This window comes from Oncorhynchus nerka, linkage group LG2 (assembly GCF_034236695.1).
Source record: "Oncorhynchus nerka isolate Pitt River linkage group LG2, Oner_Uvic_2.0, whole genome shotgun sequence".
NCBI classification, from domain to species: Eukaryota; Metazoa; Chordata; class Actinopteri; order Salmoniformes; family Salmonidae; genus Oncorhynchus; species Oncorhynchus nerka.
Genome location: NC_088397.1, coordinates 62,904,923 through 62,922,330, shown reverse-complemented (window position 1 = coordinate 62,922,330; position 17,408 = coordinate 62,904,923). Strand labels below are relative to the sequence as shown.

The following is a 17,408-nucleotide window of genomic DNA, read 5'->3' as shown; positions in this document are numbered from 1 at the left end:
ACAGCTAAAGAGGGCCATGACACACACACACACACACACACACACACACACACACACACACACACACACACACACACACACACACACACACACACACAGCCAAAGGCCACAACAGAACATCCAATCTATTCAATAGTAAATAGCTGTAGGTTGCTTTGATTAGAAGCATCTGCTAAATGACCATATTATTCTGAGTCAGTGGGAACTTAGATAAGTACTCTTCTATTGGATTATATTACATTGTCTTTCCTGTTCCATACCAATCATCCTTCCCTCTCATTTCCTCCAGGACCTAGTACGAGCCGGTGGTCAACTCCAGGGAAAGAGCCTCCGGTTGGGCTTTGCTGACCTTGCTCCATCCACTATCTCTGGTCCTCCACCTAGTTCTTTGGATCTCCTGACAACACCAATCTCTCGACTCGTCCTGTTGACACGGCACTATACCCAGGGGTGCTAACCCTGTCCATCTCCATCTCTGGTTTCCTGGACCCACCTCTCCCTCACCTCTCCCCCAGCAACCCTTCCCCTCCCTGGTCCGAGATATAGATGTCTGTGCCCTCGGCCTTGGAGTTCCACTGGCAGAGCCTGGCTCGGCTGCCAAGCGGGCGTGTCTACCACTCCCTGGCGGAGGTGGGGGGGCAGATGTACATGCTGGGGGGCTGTGATGCTGCAGGGAGGCCCTCCCCAGCCCTGGAACTCTACTCTCCAGAGGTACGTTGGAGCATACACACCTGCACGCACACACACACACATACACACACACACACACACAAACACACAACCCACACACACACAAACACACGACCCACACGCACACGCACACAAACACACAACGCACACAGGATTAAACACAGAACGCATCGGTTCAGACATTTACACAGGACTAATCGACCATGTAATTAATTACACTTTTTTGTTGTTTTCAGGGGGACCAGTGGCTAAGCTTGCCCCCCATGCCCACCCCTCGGGCGGGTGCGGCAGTGGCGGTGCTGGGCAAGCAGATCCTGGTGGTGGGTGGTGTGGGGGAGGACCAGCGCCCTCTCAAGGTTGTGGAGGTGTACAACACAGAGGAGGGGAGGTGGAGGAAGAGGAGCGCCCTCAGAGAAGCACTGATGGGGGTGGCCGTCACTGTAAAAGGTGTGTTGGGTAGGAGGTGGCTGTCGCTGTGAAAGGTGTGTAGGTGGGGGGTGGCTGTCGTTGTGAAAGGTGTATAGGTGGGGGTGGTCGTTGTGAAAAGTGTGTAGGGTGGGAGGTGGCTGTCACTGTGAAAGGTATGTAGGGTGGGAGGTGGCTGTCGCTGTGAAAGGTATGTAGGGTGGGGGTGGCTGTCGCTGTGAAAGGTATGTAGGGTGGGAGGTGGCTGTCGCTGTGAAAGGTATGTAGGGTGGGGGTGACTGTCGCTGTGAAAGGTATGTAGGGTGGGAGGTGGCTGTCGCTGTGAAAGGTATGTAGGGTGGGGGTGGCTGTCGCTGTGAAAGGTATGTAGGGTGGGAGGTGGCTGTCGCTGTGAAAGGTATGTAGGGTGGGGGTGACTGTCGCTGTGAAAGGTATGTAGGGTGGGAGGTGGCTGTCGCTGTGAAAGGTATGTAGGGTGGGAGGTGGCTGTCGCTGTGAAAGGTATGTAGGGTGGGAGGTGGCTGTCGCTGTGAAAGGTATGTAGGGTGGGGGTGGCTGTCGCTGTGAAAGGTATGTAGGGTGGGAGGTGGCTGTCGCTGTGAAAGGTATGTAGGGTGGGAGGTGGCTGTCGCTGTGAAAGGTATGTAGGGTGGGAGGTGGCTGTCGCTGTGAAAGGTATGTAGGGTGGGAGGTGGCTGTCGTTGTGAAAGGTGTATAGGTGGGGGGTGGTCGTTGTGAAAAGTGTGTAGGGTGAGAGGTGGCTGTCGCTGTGAAAGGTATGTAGGGTGGGGGGTGGCTGTCGCTGTGAAAGGTATGTAGGGTGGGGGGTGACACAAGGACATATATACTTGCATTCTGTACATGGCCAGATCCATGTTAATGGCTTAGTTTCTCACCTCTCACTCCTCCACCTTTCTCTCTCTCACCCTTCTCTGTAGATGGGCGTGCGTTGGCAGTGGGTGGTATGGGTTCAGACCTGCTCCCTCGTAGTATACTACAGCAGTATGACCTGAGGAAGAATGTGTGGGCACTACTGCCCCCTATGCCCACACCGCGATATGATGCTACAGCACACCTACTGGGCAACAAGATCTACGTGGCAGGTAAGGAAAGGGTGTGCGTGTTTGGGTGTCTGTACATGCTTGTGTGCGTGTTTGGGTGTCTGTTCATGCTTGTGTGCGTGTTTGGGTGTCTGTTCATGCTTGTGTGTGTGTTTGGGTGTCTGTTCATGCTTGTGTGCGTGTTTGGGTGTCTGTTCATTCTTGTGTGCGTGTTTGGGTGTCTGTTCATGCTTGTGTGCGTGTTTGGGTGTCTGTTCATGCTTGTGTGCGTGTTTGGGTGTCTGTTCATGCTTGTGTGCGTGTTTGAGTGTCTGTTCATGCTTGTGTGCGTGTTTGACAGTTTGCATGTGTAATGTGTATACTAAGTGTGTGTGTGTGTTCTTTTTAGGTGGGCGTCAGTGTAAGCGCACGTTGAAGGTCTTTGAGGTATTTGATTCAGAGACACGCTCCTGGAGTACACTACCCAACATGCCGTGTAAACGTTCGTACGGTGGCGTGTTCTGGGACAGTTCGGGGAGGCTGTGTCTGCTGGGGGGGCTAAGGAAGGGAGGGGGCCACCAGAGCTCCAAGTTCACCAATAATGTCAACATCTTTGATACTAACCAGGGTAAGAAGCACACAAAAAAACACATACACAAAACACAAACATATGCATTTAAGTGCACTGATTTCCTCTCCAGGTATACAATAAAGTTATATTTCTCTCCAAATAAAAGCTAGGTGCATGCTGCATACACACACACCTATCAAAATGACTCTTCCGTCTCACAGAAAATGAATATCAAATGGTCAAATTGAAAAGAGACCAGGAAGAGAAAAGAGCCATACCCAGGTAAAAAATCGATAAGTCATTTCAAACAATAGGGTTTTTTGTCACGCATGTTGATTTTTCTATTTTTACCAGTCGAAGCCAAATGAAAGAAGCAGTGGGAGTCTGAATACTAATCTAACACCACGGTGAGAATGTCTGTCTGGCCAGCTGGCAGGCTGGCTGGGTTTTACTCCAGAGATATCAGATAGACATTTACAATACCTTCCTCGTTACCTTCCTCACACACACACACACGCACGCACGCACGCACGCACGCACGCACGCACGCACGCACGCACACACACACACACACACACACACACACACACACACACACACACACACACAAATAAGGCCCTCACACACACACACCCAACACACACAGTAAGCAATAAACAATAAGGCCCATTCACTCCCCCTCCCAATCTAATCTAAGTGGAGATGAGATGGGAGATGAGCTACAGTGAGGAGGGAGGGAGGTGTTTAAATTACAGGATTCAGAAACAGATTGTGTTATTATCTGCCTTCCTCCACAGATGGTCATGCTGTCTGCAACTCTCACACTGGGATATTATACTCTGTAGCTCACTCATTGTTAGATTTACCCAGGAGACATTTATTTAGACATCTGAATATATGGCTCTGGATTGACCTAGAATTCAATGTCTTGACAGAATGTTGACAGAATGTTGACAGAAAATGTGTGTGCAAAATAGCAACAACAAGGAAGTCCTGTGGGAGAAAACAGCTTGTTAATGAGATGTCGAAGGAAAATGGCAAGAATCGTGCAAGCTAACAGGCAGGCAAATAACGGCGCAGAATAGTGGTGTGCAGAACGGCATCTCAGAACGCACAACTCGCCAGTCCTTGTCACGGATGGGCTATTGCAGACCATACCAGGTTCCACTCCTGTTGAGGAGTGGAAAAACATTCCCTGGTCCATTGAATCTCCGTTCCTGTTGCGCCATGCTGATGGCAGAGTCAGGATTTGGCATAAGCAGCATGAGTCCATGGCCCCATCCTGTCTTGTGTCAACGGCACAGGCTGGTGGTGGTGTAATGGTGTATGGAATGTTTTCCTGGCACACATTAAGTACCTTGATTCCAATTGAGCAACGTTTTCTTGCCCCAGAGAATTTGGGCTGTTCTGGAGACAAAGGGGGGTCAGACCCGATACTAGATTGGTGTACCTAATAATAAACTGGCCACTGAGTGTAGATAACATTGATAAAAGTAGAATAGTAAAATGACTCCAATATACAAAGACAGACATTGTGTAATATGACATAACTCATAACAAATTAGAGCACCGAATTTTCTAGTATCCAGAATTGGGTTCTCCATGTCTGACTGTAGCTCATCATGATCTGTTCAATGGAAAACCACTAACTACCAAAGCCTCTACAAAACTGTAGAAAATACATCACACTAATGCACACTCTCTGTATACGAGATACACTCACACACAGCCCAGCACATACATTAACTACACAACTGCAATATCTCCAGTCCCTTCTAGTTCAGCTATCTGTAGTAGAGCAACTAAACTCTCTGAACCGTTCTTCCCGCTAGTGTGTTAGTGTGTGCCCCTCCCTCTGAATCTGAAGGAAAAAGGGAACTTAGTGCTGAATATGATATGTTTTAAAAAGTTATTTGGAGGAAGCCCCTGAGAGTGCCAGCCAGCCAACACTTCAACAACAAAGGCCCTGGTAGTGAGTCGCAGAGCAGTGTGCCCGTCGCCAGCTGTGCTCTGCCTTATTCCCTTTCAAGCTCAAATATGGGCTGGATTGGCAACAGTTCATTAACAAAGTGCTTTTATCTGCTCTGGTTATGTTTTCGTCTCTTTGTCTCCCTCTCTTTCTCCCTCTGTATTTCTCTTCCTCTCTCTCTCTGTGGAGCTGATTGTGAAGTCAGAGACACTAAACTCACGCAGGCTTGGGTTTCTTACAGACAACATAAAAGCTTTAAAAGAGTCTTTGAAAAAGAAAACAATCTCCCTAGTCGCTGTTTCTCTGAAATAGTTTCACTGTCTTTAACAGCACAAATGTTTGCCTAAGTAGAACTGTAAATAATATGCCAATTTACTGTAATAGTCATCCCCTGCCAGACTGCTGGAGGAAAATAACTTGTTTTTCTCCTTTGCAATTGAAGTGTTCAGATTGGATGGTTTTACAGGAAATGTACCCTATTTTCTTATTTCCAATATCTGGGGCCATGACCTGGTAGCTTGGTGTGTGTGTGGACATTTGTATTCAAGGTGCACACTGTATTTCTTATTGAGTTGTGGTGCCACCAGCATTCAGGCACACACCAAATTGTAACTTGCAGAATTCAAAAACAAATGGAAAAAATAAAATTGTCACCTTGCTGGAGTTTTATGCAGTGGTCAAAGTTGATTGTATACACACTTCCCTGCCTCCCCCACCCTCATTAAAATGTGGTTTACACTTGCACACACACACACTCTGACATCGTCCTCTCCTGTCTCCCTCCAGGGTTATGGTTGAAGTCAGAGGACACGGTGGCCATGAAGACTAAGAGGGCTGACTTTGCCTCATCTTTCCTCAGGGGCAGGATGGTCGTAGCAGGAGGACTCGGTGAGGGAGTGTGAATGTGTGTGTATATGTGCTCATATATGTGTGTTTTTGTTGAACGTTAGTTGGTCATGACAATGTGTGATGACCATACAGTGCATTCAGAGAGTATTCAGACCCCTTGACTTTTTCCACATTTTTTTACGCTACAACCTCATTGTAAAATGGATTAAATAAAATTTAAAAAATACTCATCAATCTACACACAATACGCCATGTTAACAAAGTCAAACAGGTTTTTAGAAACTTTTGCTATTTTATAAAAACAAAATAACAGAAATACCTTATTTACATAAGTATTCAGACCCTTTGCTATGAGACTCAAAAATTGAGCTTAGGTGCATCTTGTTTCCATTGATCATCCTTGAGATGTTTCTACAACTTGATTGGAGTCCACCTGTGGTAAATTGATTGGACATGATTTGGAAAGGCACACACCGGTCTATATAAAGTCCCACAGTTGACAGTGCATGTCAGAGCAAAAACCAAGCCATGAGGTCGAAGGGATTGTCCATAGAGCTCCGAGACAGGATTGTGTCGAGGCACAGATCTGGGGAAGGGTACCAAAAAAGGTCAGAGAGGTTTGGACATGATTTGAGCAAGAACCCGATGGTCACTCTGACAGAACTCTAGAGTTCCTCTGTAGAGATGGGAGAACCTTTCAGAAGGACAACCATCTCTGCAGCATTCCATCAAACAGGCCTTTATGGTATAGGGCCAGACAAAAGACAGAAGCCACTCCTCAGTAAATGACAGCCCGCTTGACAGGACTCTCAGAACATGAGAAACAAGATTATCTGGTCTGATGAAACCAAGATTGAACTCTTTGGTCTGAATGCCAAACGTCACGCCTGGAGGAAACCTGGCACCATCTTCACGGTGAAGCATTGTGGTGGCAGCATTGTGCTGTGGGGATGTTTTTCAGTGACAGAGACTGGGAGACTAGTCAGGACCGAGGGAAAGATGAACGGAGCAAAGTACAGAGAGATCCTTGATGAAAACCTGCTCCAGAGCGCTCAGGACCTCAGACTGGTGCGAAGGTTCACTTTCCAACTGGACAAAGACCCTGAGCACACAGCCAAGACAACGCAGGAGTGGCTTCAGGACAAGTCTCTGAATGTCATTGAGTGGCCAAGCTAGAGCCCGGACTTGAACCCGATTGAACATCTCTAGAGAGACCTGAAAATGCCTCTGTAGCGACGCTTCCCATCCAACCTGACAGAGCTTGTGAGGATCTGCAGAGAAGAATGGGAGATACTCCCCAGATACAGTTGTGCGAAACATGTAAAGTCATACCCAAGAAGACTCTAGGCCGTAATCGCTGCCAAAGTGCTGAGTAAAGGGTCTGAATACTTACAGTACCAGTCAAAAGTTTGGACACACCGACTCATTCAAGGGTTTTTATTTATGTTCACTATTTTCTGCATTGTAGAATAATAGTGAAGACATCCAAACTATGAAATAACACATGGAATCATGTAGTAACCAAAAAGGTGTTAAACAAAGATTCTTCAAAGTAGCCACCCTTCGCCTTGATGTCAGCTTTGCACACTCTTGGCATTCTCTCAACCAGCTTCATGAGGAATGCTTTCCCAAAAGTCTTGAAGGAGTTCCCACATATGCTGAGCACTTGTTGGCTATTTTCCTTCACTTTGCGGTCAACTCATTCCAAACCATCTCAATTGGGTTGAAGTTGGGTGATTGTGGAGGCCAGGTCATCTGATGCAGCACTCCATCACTCTTTTTCTTGGTCAAATAGCCCTTACACAGCCTGGAGGTGTGTTTTGTGTCATTGTCGTGTTGAACAAATGATTGTCCCACTAAGCGCAAACCAGATGGGATTGCGTATCGCAGCAGAATGCTGTGGTAGCCATGCTGGTTAAGTTTGCCTTGAATTCTAAATAAATCACTGACGGTGTCACCAGCAAAGCACCCCCACATCATCACACCTTCTCCTCAATGCTTGACGGTGGGAACCAGACATGTGGAGATCATCCGTTCACCAACTCTGCGTCTCACAAAGACACGGCGGTTGGAACCAAAAATCTCCAATTTGGACTTATCAGACCAAAGGACAGATTTCCACCGGTCTGATGTCCATTGCTCGTGTTTCTTGGCCCAAGCAAGTATTTTCTTATTATTGGTGTCCTTTGGTAGTGGTTTCTTTGCAGCAATTAGACCACGAAGGCCTGATTCATGTAGTCTCCTCTGAAAAGTTGATGTTGAGATTTGTCTGTTACTTGAACTTTGTGAAGCATTTATTTAGGCTGCAATCTGAGGTGCAGTTAACTCTAATGAACTTATCCTCTGCAGCAGAGGTAACTCTGGGTCTTCCTTTCCTGTGGCAGTCCTCATGAGAGCCAGTTTCATCATAACGCTTGATGGTTTTTGTGACTGCACTTGAAGAACCTTTCAAAGTTCTTGAAATTTTCCAAATTGCCTGACCTTCATGTCATGATGGACTGTTGTTTCTATTTGCTTATTTGAGCTGTTATTGTCATAAATGGACTTGGTCTTTTACCAAATATCTTCTGTATACCACCCCTACTTTGTCACAACACAACTGATTGGCTCAAATGCATTAAGGAAAGAAATTCCACAAATTAACTTTTAACAAGATACACCTGTTAATGGAATTGCATTCCAAGTGACTACCTCATGAAGATGGTTGAGAGAATGCCAAGAGTGTGCAAAGCTGTCATCAAGGCAAAGGGTGGCTACTTTGAAGAATCTCAAATATAAAGTATATTTTGATCTGTTTAACACTTTTTTGGTTACTACATGATTCCATATGTGTTATTTCATAGTTTTGATGTCTTCACTATTATTATACAATGTAGAATATAGTCAAAAAAGGTATTTGCTTTGTCATTATGGGGTATTGAGTGTAGATTGGAGATTTTTATTTTTTTAATCCATTTTAGAATTAGGCTGTAACGTAGCAAATGTGGAAAAAATCAAGGGGTCTGAATAATGTACTGTATATTGTACATATCGAATGTATATCGAATGCACTGTATATTGACTGTATGAACACCGTATGATGACCGTGCGTGGTCCCCAGGTCACCAGCCTTCAGTTCTGGACACGGTGGAAGCCTTCCACCCTCAGAAGAGGAAGTGGGAGAGACTGGCTCCCATGGCAATGGCGCGATGCTCTGCCTCGTCCATCGTCATCAGGGACCGCTTGCTGGTGGTGGGAGGAGTCAACCAGGTGCTGGAATATTGCTGTGCTTGTTGTCACACACACACACACACACACACACACACACACACACACACACACACACACACACACACACACACACACACACACACACACACACACACACACACACACACACTCGCCATTTACTATCTGTCTCTGTCTAACTGTCTTTAAGGTCCCTAGTTCAGCCCATGAGATCCTGTATGTGAAAGAGGAGTGTCTGTAGGCTAGAGGACATGACCCTTACAGGATGATTGACAGCAGGATGACCACAAGAAGATTCTGAATTCTAGAACATTCTATTCAAGATCAGTGGTTACAGTGCTTTCATAATAGCTGCTGGTCTGGGACAAGTGCAATATGTTTCCTAAGATCTACAGAGGAATAGAAAGGATGGGGAAATAATGCCACAAACACAGAACAGTGCCCTCTCCTGGGTTGTCTATGCACACTCAACTCCAACACACAGTGAGAGAACTGATATCACACAGGCTACACACAAAGAGAATAGATCCCAATTATCACCGTACTGACTCACATCGTACAAAATATTCTACACCAGGGATGGCCAACTTTGATGGGCGTAGGCCCACTAAAAATCTGAATTCATCATGAGGGGCCGTAGTTACTCGCGGGTCTGCGTACCCACGTGGGCACAACCACATTTCGAAATTGCGCCTTGTGTATTCTAAAAAAAAAAGGTAGCCAGTTGCACATCCCTGTTCTACACATACGAGGAGCTGGCTTTCTCTGTAAATAAGTTATTCAGAAGAGTTTTAGTAATGTAAAGATTCCTCTTCACTGTGTGTGATCTCCCTATAGAGATTCTCAAGGTATTCAATATTTGTTTTACTTTGCATCTATTGTTGTAGATTTACTGCTTGCCTTGCCTTAAATGTTTTTAACTGGACATATAGATGTGATCTTAACAGGGAGTAAAGACTAGAGCAAGGTAATACATTTTGTATTGTTACTGAGATAAATACTGTTTATTTGTTGTGTATGAAATGTGTGCAGTTTGTCAACAGTTTGATATTCCCTACTGTAGATGCAAGTGACATGTTAGTGTACACCCATCTCTAAGACCTAAGTTAGCCAACTCCGGACATACAGTACAGCACAGTATGCAGTCGCTTGGACTAGCATGAAGACATGCACTTAACTGGAGTGTGCATATAGCATGCATGCAGACATAGCATGCATATATCTGGAGCAAGTCAAAATAATGTATATGAATTAACTGCACTACTGAAACAGAGTGTGCAATCATCAGGAGTTGACTGTACCCACTGATGGAGGCCGCTGAGGGGAGGACTGGAATGGCTGGAATGGACAGAATGTATTGGTATCAAACACAACCATGATACCATTCCATTTACTCCATTCCAGCCATTATTATGATCCATCCTCCCATCAGCAGCCTCCACTGAAACCTACATATTTGAATGGGTTGCCTATGGATTGCTATGGCAATAGGAATTATATAGGTGTGAGAAGGTTAATCATGTAATGTCTGGTTTAAATATATATCAAATGGTGTATGTTCTTTAATCCTATTTAAGATCTGTTGCTCTTTTTAAAATCCCCATTTAAAAAAATATATGTTATACTCGTGATTACATGCAATACTGGTTTTCGGTTCATCTGTTTTGGTTTGTAATTAGTGCACTGTGTATTGACAATTGATTTCTGTCAAATGTACGTATTAATGAATAGCTTCATTCTCAGGATGTTATTAAAAAGCACAAACTACTGGATGAATACTTCTACAGTAAGTATGGCTTCAATGAGGTATTCTTCTAACTTGATTAGAAAATAAAACAAAAGAAGCTTAGAAAATAATTCCATGGAGTGCATCCACTTCCTACCTGTATGTAGAATTCTTCTATATCATTCTTGTTTCATTCTTATTCTGTACTGTTAGATTTCAGTGCAGCCTTTTATATTATTGTCCATAACCTGTTGTTAAGGAAACTTTTCATCCTCATATCATGGATTCAGAGCTACAGTGAATTCGGAAAGTATTCAGACACCTTGACTTTTTCCACATTTCGTTACATTACAGTCTTATTCTAAAAAGGATTCAATTGTTTTTTTTGTGCTCATCAACCTACACACAATACCTCATAATGACAAAGCAAAAACAGGGTTTTAGAAATGTTTGCAAATGTATTAAACATATCTAAACAGAAATACCTTATTTACTGTTGTGCAGGTGAGTGAGGACCCAAAAGCGGTTTAACAGAAACAGAGTCCTTTAATGTCAAAACACAGGGAAGACATAGATCCTCTTCAGATGTATTGAATGGCAAAATAGACAACCCGCAGAGAGGGCGACAAATAAATCATAAAGTCCCTCTGATATTACAGAAGAGTCCCCTTCTTAGCAGCAGAGAAGAATAGCAGGGTTAGCGGCGACAGACTGCTGGTCTCTCTGGGTAGGCGTGGGTTGTAGAGGACAGAGGTACCTGATCACACGTAGCATCAGAAGAACAGGCAGATTCCGACAGGACGAGACAAGGGTGAAGCAAACGAGACGATAGTTTGGTTCTGGCATGAGAAACTCAAACGAGAATCTGACAAAGACAGAAGCAGGAACAGAGAGAGAAATAGAGAACTAATCAGAGGGAAAAAAGGGAACAGGTGGGAAAAGGGTGAACGAGGTAGTTAGAGAATATGAGGAACACCTGGGGGAAGGAAAGGAAGAGAAGGTAACCTAATACGACCAGCAGGGGGAAACGGAGTGAAGAGAAAGAACAGGAACAAAACATAACATGACAACACATGACAATTTACATAAGTATTCAGACCCTTTGCTCTGAGACTCAAAATTGAGCTCAGGTGCATCCTGTTTCCATTGATCATCCTTGAGATCTTTCTACAACTTGATTGGAGTCCACCTGTGGTAAATTCAGTTGATTGGATATGATTTGGAAAGACACACCTGTTTATATAAGGTCTACAGTTGACAGTGCATGTCAGAGCAAAAACCAAGCCATGAGGTTGAAGGAATTGTCCGTAGAGGTCCGAGACAGGACTGTGTCGAGGCACAGAGGGTACCTCTGAGGGTACCTCAGAGGGTACCAAAAATATCTGCAGTATTTTTTAGTACCCTCAGCAAAGGGTGGCTACTTTGAAGAATCTCAAATATAATATATATTCCTCATAAAGCTGGTTGAGAGAATGCCAAGAGTGTGCAAAGCTGTCATCAAGGCAGAGGGTGGCTACTTTGAATAATCTTTGTTTAACACTTTTTTGGTTACTTCATGATTCCATATGTGTTATTTCATAGTGTTAATGTCTTCACTATTATTCTACAATGCAAAAAATAGTTAAAAAAAATAAAGAAAAACCTTGAATGAGTAGGTGTTCTAAAACTTTTGACCGGTAGTGTATGATGATGATTCAACCATATTATCAGGTTTGAAGGTAAGACCCATGTGCAGACAGTGTGGAAGTAAACAGGAGACAAAGGGCTGTGAGACATGGGTTTAACTCTGCACATATGAAAGGTAGGATGTATATGAAGGCCCGGGGCAACAGAAGACGAACAGCAGAGGGGCTAATGATTTTGGAGATGGGAAACGGGCCAATAAACCGAGGGTATAGATTGTGGGATTCCACCCGGAGGGGCAGAATCCGGGCGGACAGCCATACCTTCTGCCCAAGACGATACCGGAGAGCCGGGGTCCGGTGGCGATCCGTTAATCGTCGATACCTGGAGGTGGTGTTGCCATCAGATGGGGGAAGCCCCGTGACAACGTCCAGGGAGATGTGAGACCAGGGACGGTGAGGGACAGGCAGAGGTTGGAAGAAACGAGCCGGAGTCGAGGAGTCTTGTTTTGTGCATAAACCATGCAAGCGGCGACAAATGAGAGACATCAGGGACACTGGGGTTCGGCTGGGAATGCTGCGCCTCCCGGACCTGCTTCTCTATACCCCAGCTGAATGCCGTCGCCAGGCACAAGGTGGGCAGAAGGGTGTCGGGCTCTGGGTAATAGCCGTGGGGCTATAGTGGTGAGACAGTGCATCCGGCTTGACATTCTTGGATCCCGGCCGATATGAGAGGGAGAAGTTGAACCGTGTGAACAGCAGGGCCCATCTGCCTTGCCTGGAGTTGAGGCATTTGGCTGTGTGGAGATACTCCAGGTTTTTGTGGTCGGTCCATTCAATGAACGGATGCTCTGCCCCTTCCAGCCAGTGCCTCCATTCCTACAACACCATCCTCACTGCGAGAAGGTCACGATTCCCCACATTGTAGTTTTTCTCTGTGGCGTTGAGGCGGTGGGAGAAGAAGGTGCAGGGAAGTAGCTTCAGGTCCAGGGCAGAACGCTGGGACAGGAACACCCCCACTCCTACATCAGAAGCATCGTTCTCCACCACGAACTGACAGGAAGGGTCAGGTTGAACAAAGATGGGAGCAGTGGTGATGCAATGTTTGAGGTCACGAAATGGCCGGTCAGCAGCAGGGGACCATGTGAACGGAACCTTGGGAGTGGTGAGTGCTGACAGAGGGTAAGCCAGGGGGCTGTAACCCCGGGTGAAGCAGCGATAAAAGTTGGTGAACCCCAGGAAACGTTGCAGCTGCACCATGAACGTAGGCTGGGGCCAGTCCACCACCGCTCTCACCTTCCTGGGATCCATGATGTACCCCAGAAAAGGGATGGTGGAGCAATAGAACTCGCATTTCACTGCCTTAATAAACAGCTGATTCTCCAGGATTTGTTGAAGAAACTGACGGACGTGGAGCACATGTTCTTGGGGGGAGCAGGTGAAGACGATGATGTCATCAATGTAGACGAAGACGAACCATTTTAACATGTCGCGGAGAACATCATTTACCAGTGCTGAACACAGCAGGGGCGTTGGTGAGGCCAAATGGCATGACCAAATACTCGTAGTGGCCGCAGGCTGTGTTGAAGGCGGTCTTCCACTCATCCCCCTCCCGTATTCGCACCAGATGGTAGGAGTTCTGTAGATCCAGCTTGGAAAACTCAGTAGCCCCCTGGAGCGGCTTGAAGGCAGAGAAGATGAGTGGTAGCGGGTAGCGGTTTTTCACCGTCATGTCATCGAGTCCCCGTTAGTTGATGCACAGGCACAGGGTCTTGTCCTTCTTCTCCACAAAGAAGAACCATGCGCTGGCGGGAGAGGATGAAGGACGGATAGATCCTGCAGCTAGGGAGTCCCCAATTTAGGTCTCCATAGCATTGGTCTCCGGTCCCAAAAGCGAGTACAGTCATCCCCGGGGCGGAGTCGTGCTAGGAAGAAGGACAATCCCGCAGTCATGTGGTCGGTGTGGGCGAAGCGAAGTTGCTTGGGTCTTGTTGAACACCTCCTGAAGGTCCTGGTACTCTGCGGGAATGGCGGAGAGGTCCATGGCACCTTTCGAGCCCCCAGGAAGATGTTCCAGGGCAGGTTGTGCTGACTTCAGACAATGGGCGTGGCAGAACGGACTCCAGCCAATGATGGTTTCCCCACAGCAGAATGGCATGAAAAGGGGTGCGAGCAAGGGAAGCAGAAAAGTTATCCATATGGCCCACCAGAATACTCACTCCTGCCAGTGAGCTTGGTCTTTTTTAAAGGACAAAAGGACACAAAATGACCAAGAGTCCCACAATACAGACAACTCTTCGTGTTGCTCCTGTATTGCCGTTCCGCTGGCGACAGCCCAGCTCTGCCTAGTTGCATAGGCTCGGGAAGCAGTAACTCAGCCGTCTTCGGCGAGTTTCAGGGGAAGTAGGGAAGCCTCGGGTTCTCTTCGGCAACGGGACCATCGGGGTCTTCCGGGATGACTCTGGGGTAAGGTGGGATCCCTGGATGTGTGAGCGAAATCGAATTTCCTCTCTCTCCATTGTTCCCGTAATCGCCCATCGATTCGGATGGTCAAAGCGATGAGGTAAACGAGATCCGTAGGTAACTCCCGAGCAGCAAGCTCATCTTGACCTCCTCTGAGACGTTGTGCAGGAATATATCAAACAGCGCTTCCTGTTTCCAAGCACTCTCAGCTGCCAACATGTGGAAATCCACCGCATAGTCTGCCACAATGTGGGAGTCCTGCCGAAGCTGGATTAGCTACCGGGCAGCTTCTCTCCCAGTGAACAGGGCATCAAAAACCTTCATCACCTCTCCCACAAACCCCTCCAGGCTAATATGGCCGGCTGTTGTTCCCATACAGCAGTATCCCAGGTGAGGGCCCTCCCGGACATCAGCGTGATAAGGTAGGCTATCTACAGGACAGCAGACAGGTTCAGGGTCAGGGCTGGCAAAGGTCGGTAAATCCAGAGTAGGGTGGCAAAGGTACAGGATGGCAGGCAGGGTCAGGGCAGGCAGATCAAAAACCGGTAAAACTAGAAAACCAGGAACTAAAGACAAGACAGGAGCAAGGTGGAAACCGCTGGTAGGTTTGATCAACAAAACAAACTGACAGACAAACAGAGAACACAGGTATAAATACACAGAGGATAATGGAGAAGATGGGTGACACCTCTAAGGGGGTGGAGACAATCACAAAGACAGATCAGGGTGTGACACATGTACTGTGTCAGTAACCACAGCTATTGAAGTACCTGACACCCTTAACAAGGAGTTGCAGTCAGTTGTGGAATGGGCACGGTAATAAACTGGTCCTAAACATCTCTAAAACTAAGAGCATTGTATTTTTGTACAAATCATTTTCTAAGCACCAGACCTCAGCTGAACCTGGTAATGAATGGTGTGGCTGTTGAAAATGTTGAGGAGACTAAATTACTTAATGTTACCTTAGATTGTGAACTGTCATGGTCAAACATATAGATTCAATGGTTGTAAAGATGGGGGAGGTCTGTCTGTAATAAAGATAAGTTCTGCTTATCAGCTTGGCATCACACTCTACAAATCAAGTCCCGCAGGCTCTAGTTTTATCTTATATGGATTATTGTCCAGGCATGTGGTCAAGTGCTGCTAAGAAAGACCTAGTTAAACTGCAGCTGGCCCAGAACAGAGCGGCACGTCTTGCACGTCATGCACGTCATTGTAATCAGAGGGCTATTATAAATACTATGCATGCCAGTCTCTCTTGACTAAGAGTTAATGAGCGACTAACTGCATCACTTCTTTTCATAAGAAACATTAATGTGTTGAAAATTCCAAATTGTTTGCATAGTCAACTTACGCACAGCTCTGACACACTTACGCAACCAGACATGCCACCAGGGGTCTTTTCACAGTCCCCAAATCCAGAACAAATTTAAGGAAGCGTACAGTATTACTGTATATAGAGCCATTATTGCATGGAACTCCCATCTCATATTGCTCAAATGAACAGCAGACCTGGATTTTAAAAAATGGATAGAAGCAACACCTCACAGCCTCTCTGCTATTTTTACCTTCATGTAACTAGGCAAGTCAGTTTAGAACAACCTTCAAATGAGTGGATTCGGCTATTTCAGCCACACCCGTTGCTGACAGGTGAATAAAATCGAGCACACAGACATGCAATCGCCATAGACAAACATTAGCAGTAGAATGGTCTAACTGAAGAGCTCAGTGACTTTCAATGTGGCACAGTCATAGGATGCTACCTTTCCAACAAGTCAATTAATCACATTTCTGCCCTTCTAGAGCTGTCCCTGTCAATTGCAATTGCTGTTATTGTGAAATGGAAACGTCTAGGAGCAACAACGGCTCAGGCGCTAAGTGGTAGGGAAAAACAAGCTTCCAAAACTGGACCGTTGAGTGCTGAAGCACGTAGCATGTAAAAAACTGTCAGTCACTGTTTCAACACTCACTACCGAGTTCCAAACTGACTCTGGAAGCAACGTCAGCACAATAACTGTCAGTCCTCGGTTGCAACACTCACTACCGAGTTCCAAACTGACTCTGGAAGCAACGTCAGCACAATAACTGTCAGTCCTCGGTTGCAACACTCACTACCGAGTTCCAAACTGACTCTGGAAGCAACGTCAGCACAATAACTGTCAGTCCTCGGTTGCAACACTCACTACCGAGTTCCAAACTGACTCTGGAAACAACGTCAGCACAATAACTGTCAGTCCTCGGTTGCAACACTCACTACCGAGTTCCAAACTGACTCTGGAAGCAACGTCAGCACAATAACTGTCAGTCCTCGGTTGCAACACTCACTACCGAGTTCCAAACTGACTCTGGAAGCAACGTCAGCACAATAACTGTCAGTCCTCGGTTGCAACACTCACTACCGAGTTCCAAACTGACTCTGGAAGCAACGTCAGCACAATAACTGTCAGTCCTCGGTTGCAACACTCACTACCGAGTTCCAAACTGACTCTGGAAGCAATGTCAGCACAATAACTGTCAGTCCTCGGTTGCAACACTCACTACCGAGTTCCAAACTGACTCTGGAAGCAACGTCAGCACAATAACTGTCAGTCCTCGGTTGCAACACTCACTACCGAGTTCCAAACTGACTCTGGAAGCAACGTCAGCACAATAACTATCAGTCCTCGGTTGCAACACTCACTACCGAGTTCCAAACTGACTCTGGAAGCAACGTCAGCACAATAACTGTCAGTCCTCGGTTGCAACACTCACTACCGAGTTCCAAACTGACTCTGGAAGCAACGTCAGCACAATAACTGTCAGTCCTCGGTTGCAACACTCACTA

The 17,408-nt window shown here is 46.2% G+C and overlaps 1 protein-coding gene across 1 annotated transcript; it reads left to right on the top strand.

The window, feature by feature from the left end:
- Positions 1-231: 231 nt before the first annotated feature.
- Positions 232-10,535, top strand: LOC115139290 (kelch domain-containing protein 8A-like). The gene is made up of 7 exons (XM_029676513.2): positions 232-711; positions 927-1,137; positions 2,055-2,219; positions 2,566-2,784; positions 5,483-5,584; positions 8,646-8,794; positions 8,964-10,535. The coding sequence occupies exons 1-7, from the start codon at positions 547-549 to the stop codon at positions 9,012-9,014; spliced, it is 1,062 nt and encodes a 353-aa protein (XP_029532373.2). The 5' UTR covers positions 232-546; the 3' UTR covers positions 9,015-10,535.
- Positions 10,536-17,408: the final 6,873 nt, after the last annotated feature.

What these genes read in the sequence shown, in the direction of transcription:
- LOC115139290 (XM_029676513.2), top strand. Translation starts at nt 547, where the DNA reads ATGTCTGTGCCCTCGGCCTTGGAGTTCCACTGGCAGAGCCTGGCTCGG. An exon ending in GGTGGCCGTCACTGTAAAAG is followed by an intron (nt 1,138 to 2,054) that starts GTGTGTTGGGTA and finishes CCTTCTCTGTAG; the next exon opens with ATGGGCGTGCGTTGGCAGTG. An exon ending in CAACAAGATCTACGTGGCAG is followed by an intron (nt 2,220 to 2,565) that starts GTAAGGAAAGGG and finishes TGTTCTTTTTAG; the next exon opens with GTGGGCGTCAGTGTAAGCGC.